Here is a 5,568-nt window from a genome sequence, read left to right as displayed (position 1 = left end):
CTTTTTTCTTTTTGCTTATGTGGTGCTGAGGAATCGAACCCAGGGCCTCATGCATGCAAGGCAAGTGCTCTACCACTGAGCCACCTTCCCAGCCCCGAGGGAAGTTATTTTTTAAGTCACAATTGAAGCTGAAGCCCAGGAAGTAAACGAGTTAAGAATGCTTTTTAATGCATTAATGACAGGCGTTAGCTACTTAGGAGGCTGAGATCTGAGGATCGCAGTTCAAAGCCAGCCTGGGCAGGAAAGTCTGTGAGACTTATCTCCAGTTAACCACCAGAAAACCCCAAGTGGCGCTGTGGCTCGAGTGGTAGAGTGCTGGCCTGGAGCTGAGGAGTTGAGGGACAGCGCCCAGGCCCAGAGTTCAAGCCCCATGACTGGCACACACACGAAAAGAGAATGCTTTTATGTTCCTTGGTTAGTTTTCAACAAAGATGTAAAAACACTATAAAGCTCATTGCCTTGCTTGACATTCTGAGTTGCTTATGTCATAGAATGTATTTTAAAGCCTTCAAGACGGTTGGCAGTTGGTCTCATAGAACCACAGGGAGAATAATATAATCTTGACATATGTAGATATACCAAACTTATCATATATAGGATATTTTACGATTTGGAGACACCTTGGTTCTTTTCCAAGTAATATCTAAAACTAGTCTTTCCTCAGTCATTGTAACATTTAAACAGAGGGTCAGGCTCCCTGGTTGGAAATAGCATGTTTTATAATTGTGTACTGTTAAGTTCTACAAGGTAAAACTCTACCACATTGGAACAGGAATGACCAGAAGAAGACAAAAGTAAAGAAGAAAACAAGCAATCCGCAGTTCAATGAAATCTTTTATTTTGAGGTAATTTTTTTATTATATATAAATGTTAACATTGATTATTTCTCCCCAACGATGGCCATAGTAATCATTTTACCAACTAACTATTTCTTTCCAGAAAGCAAGAGAATCATTCTGTAATGCAGATAAAACTTACAAAGATTTGATTGATCTGAAAGGAGGGAAATCGAGGGCCGTCCCTGAGCAGTCTTCCCATTGTCACACACTCCCGTCCCTTCCCCGTGCACAGTGACCACACCATGTGCACTTGCTGGGGAAGGAAGTCTTAAGATAGGGCAAGTCTAAGATCTAGTCCCAGTCGACTTTGAATGAACCACTAAATGTGAGGTTCTAATTTCTTAGTTTATAAATGGGTAGATCTTGCAAGGAAAAACAGTAGCAGCCCTACCCAACCCAGGGTTTGTATAGTGTCCGAAGCATGTGAGAGCCCTTTGAGAGTACAAAACTATATGTGTAGAACCTTACTACTACTTTCTCTTTAGTCTAACTCACTCTGTAGATACATGCTTTTTTTTGTTTTTAATGGTCCTAGGGGTTGAACTCTGGGCCTGAGTGCTGTCCCTGAGCTGTTTTGCTCAAGTCAAGTGCTCTACCACTTGGGCCACAGTGCCACTCCTGGCTTTTTTGAGTAGTTTATTGGAGATGAGAACATTGAGTTTACTGCCTGGACTGGCTTTCAACTGTGATCCTCAGATCTCAGCCTCCTGAGTAGTTAGGATTATAGACATGAGCCACTGGCTCCTGTCGAGTGCTTATTAATTTTCAAGGAGCTCTTCAGCTGCCTCAAAGTTGTCCCCAAAATGGTGCTTTAGAGTTTTTTATTTTAGAGTATTTATTAAGTCCTTCAAGATTGTGTAATAGTGGAATGGGTTACAGTTGATATTAACGGATGGAAAAGGTTCGAAAAAAAGGGGTTGCTTTTTATGCTTTTTCTTCATGCATGTTTCCCTTGTTCTTTGACATAGAGAGAACATAGTTATAACTGATTACTGAACTTCAATAAGAGAGTGGAGGCTGAAGAAAATGCCAAAAGTGAAATAGGAAACTGGGGGCGGAAGCAAGGGAGGAAAAAAAAGAAAATGTACCTAAAGTGGCGCTGTGGCTCAAGTGGTAGAGCGCTCGCCTTGAGCTGAAGAACTGAGGGACAGCGCCCAGGCCCAGAGTTCAGGCCCCACGACCGGACCCAAAAAAAAAAAAAGAAAGAAAGAAAATGTACCTAAGTGAGACTTCTCCATTTCCTGACTGCAGACTCAATAAGGTAGTTGTACACTTACTGAGGACTGTTACCTCTCAACTGGAGAAAACAAGGCAGCAGTTCAAAGAGCTGCTGACCCAAGGAGTCACACTTCCTGTTGGTCCACATACTTTTAAACCTCAGATGAAGTGGAATCAGCTAGGCTTTGTTGAGCCTTGTAACAAGGAAGATGGCTTTTTGAAAATCCAGGCCTGACCTGTTTGCTTTACCAAAAGAGCCTGCTAAGCCTTAAAACATTTACTCAGTAGGCCCTTTGTTGATCTGGTCAGGAAGATAGAGAGGGTTCAATGTAGCCAGAGCAAGAGGCAGAAAGCCCACACTCACATCTGTACATGTGGCAGTAAGTGCCCTCGGTACTGCAGCTGAGGTGCTTAGGGAAGGGCTTGCAGGAACTAGATTTTTTTTAATTTACTTTTATTTTTTTTACTGGTCCTGGGGCTAGAATTCAGGGCCTGGGCACTGTCCCTGAGCTGCTTCTGCTCAAGGCTAACACTCTACCATTTGAGCCACAGCACCACTTCCAGCCTTTTCTGAGTAATTTATTGGAGATGAGAGTCTCTTGGGCTTTCCTGCTGGGGCTGGCTTTAAACTGTGATCCTCAGATCTCATCCTCCCGAATAGCTTAGGATTAGAAGAGTGAGCTACCGGGGACTGGGAAGGTGGCTCAGTGGTAGAGTGCTTGCCTTGCATGCATGAAGCCCTGGGTTCGATTCCTCAGCACCACATAAGCAAAAAAGAAAAAAGCCGGAAGTGGCGCTGTGGCTCAAGTGGTAGAGCGCTAACCTTGAGCTGAAGAGCTGAGGGACAGCGCCCAGGCCCAGAGTTCAGGCCCCACGACCGGACCCAAAAAAAAAAAGGAAGAGTGAACTACCAGTGCCCAGCTTAGGTTTCCTTAAGTAAGAGGAAGAGAATATTACAGAGAAGGCATATTTAGGCATAGAGACAGAAATGTTATGGTCAAAGAATAAAAGTAGTGATTTAACTGGGCTTTTAAAAAAAAATAAACTAAGATTGGAAAGATGGAATAGGACCAGCTAATAAAACCCTCCAGTGCCTGGCCAGAGTGCCTTAATTTTCACCATTGAATGTTTTTGCTCCTAGAAGTGCTCAGAGTAAAGCAGTGTTGTGGAAAACATGAGCCCATGATCTGTGGGGCCAGGTGTCTTAGAGAGAACATAAATCAAGAGATGGCTGATGTTTAAAAATAAAGAAAAGAACTTGCTAGGCACTGTGGCTCATGCCTGTCATCCTAGCTACTCAGGAGGCTGAGATCTGAGGATTGCAGTTCAAAGCCAGCCCAGGCAGGAAAGTCCATGTGAGAGACTCTTACCTCCAATGAACCACCAGAAAACCAGAAGTGGCACTATGGCTCAAGTGGTAGAGTGCTCGCCTTGAGCTGAAGAGCTCAGAGACAGTGCTCAGACTCAGACTTCAAGCCCCACGACCAACAAAAAAAAAAAAGAAAAAAAGAAAAGAAAAGACTAGAGTGGGGTCTATCTATGAGAGATATGGAAATAGAGAGGAAGGCAGATAAAGATACTGCAAAAGGCAAGAGAACAAATTGAATGTAGAGGAAAAGGAGAGATGTCCAATGGAAGAATTAGGAAGAAGAAAATGGTTGAGTTTGGGGCACAGTGAACTTAAAATGGAATAGATAAAATCCTCCTTATAGACTGAAATATAAGATATAAGGTTTATTTACAAAGAGTTAGGAAAGCCAAAGGAGTAGAGGGGGAAAGTGAGGAAGCTCAGTTCTGCCAGCCCCGAAGTACTCTGCTTTGTGCATGTCACTTAATCTCTGAACTTGAGCTTCCTCATTTTGAAGAGGAGGACAATAAACTAGCCCTGCCTGGCCCAGCAGCCTTCTGATGAACAGAGACGGTAATGGGATAGTGGCTGTGAGGGCACCGTGTAACCGTACTGCAGAGGGCAGCTCCAACTTAGGTTTTTTAGAACAAACTGAAAGATAGGGAGCCATGGAAGATATGCTTTTTGTTGTTGTTGGTGGTGGTGGTGGTAGTGGATCTTGAACTCAGGGCTTGGGTGCGTCCCTGAGCTCTTCAGCTCAAGGTGAGCACTCTACCACTTGAGCCACAGCGCCACTTGCAGTTTTCTGGTGGTTACTTGGAGATGAGTCTCACAGATGTTCTTGCTGGCTTTGAACCATGACCCTCAGATCTCAGCCTCCTGAGTAGCTAGAATGACAGGAGAGAGCCACTGGCAACCCGGCCTGGATACCCATTTTTGTAGGTTCTGAGGGGGAAAAATATCGGAGCATCAGAAACTTGCCAGGATAATTCCCTGGTAAACCTAGCAAGAAGTGTTCTGAAAAAGGAGCCCAGAGTAGTATATCATTAGGTTAGAGAAAGAGATCGAGGGTAGTAAGAAGTAAGAATTGATCATCAGATTTGGTGATGTAGAGAGAGATCTTAGGTGATCTCTGCAGAAGCCAGATACAAGGAATTACTGCCAGGAGTGGGTGGGGAGGAAGTATAGGCTCTGGGATGAATTATAATTTTAAGATATTTGTCTGAGGGAAAAAAGAGAGAGCTAGGAGGACCATAATTTAAGGGGAGGATTTTTCTTAGACTTGAATGAGTTGAGCAAACTGGTAAAGAAAGCTGTAATTAAAAATAGATTGAACGCTTACTGCATGTTTATTACATACTGTCTCTGGGCGGATAGTCTTAGAAAAAGAGGAAATTCATCTCATCCCATGTTTCACAGGAGGTTGAGGCAGCTCATGGCTGTGCGTTCAGGTGCATGGCAGTCGGGGAAGTTCCTGTTAGTGGCCCTGAGGTTTTCAGCAAACATAAAAGGGAAACGGAAGTAGTATTGGTGTCTTGGGAAATGTGGCAAAGTCTTTAAACCGTTTTTAGCAAGTACAACAACTTCACTGAGATACAGTGTTTTCAGTCCTGTGAATGGCCAGCAGAGAGAGCAGCCTGGTATTGTCTACCTGCCAAGAGGTCGGGAGGCACTGGTTCTGCAGCCAGGATGCTTTTTTTCCATACTCATTTAATAGGGTTTTATGTATGTCTATGCTCTGGTTATTTGTAAGTTTGGTTAAATTGAGACCCCACTCATAAATACTTCATAAATAATTTTCAGCGAGTGATGGCAGTAAAAGGAAACCTACTTAAACTAAACTCAGAAGGCACCTGTTTATAAAAGAAACTTGAAGAAAGCAAATTCTAGTAGACATAAGGGTGTAGGATTCTTTATCCATAAAAAATTTTGTAAGAAAAATTTCCAGTATACTTGAAAGTTGACAAATACATTGTTGAATCCAAAACGTTAGGTGATACGACAAAATTAACAGGACTTAAGAAACAAAAGACTGCCGGGCACTGGTGGCTCACGCCTGTCATCCTAGCTACTCAGGAGGCTGACATCTGAGGATCGCGGTTCAAAGCCAGCCCTGGCAGGAGAGACCGTGAGACTCCTATCTCCAATAAACCACCAGAAAAC

General features: G+C 43.4%; 1 protein-coding gene across 1 annotated transcript in view; it reads left to right on the top strand.

Annotated features, from left to right (window-relative positions):
- Positions 1 to 5,568, top strand: part of Rasa2 (RAS p21 protein activator 2) — a 64,698-nt gene that overhangs the window by 27,237 nt on the left and 31,893 nt on the right. Inside the window, exon 4 of the mRNA XM_013029889.1 lies at positions 773 to 845. Within this exon, the coding sequence (XP_012885343.1) occupies positions 773 to 845 (73 nt within the window). The remainder of the gene's footprint in view (positions 1 to 772; positions 846 to 5,568) is intronic.

This window comes from Dipodomys ordii, unplaced genomic scaffold, assembly GCF_000151885.1.
Source record: "Dipodomys ordii isolate 6190 unplaced genomic scaffold, Dord_2.0 Scaffold124, whole genome shotgun sequence".
NCBI classification, from domain to species: Eukaryota; Metazoa; Chordata; class Mammalia; order Rodentia; family Heteromyidae; genus Dipodomys; species Dipodomys ordii.
This window is presented reverse-complemented; position numbering and strand designations above follow the sequence as displayed.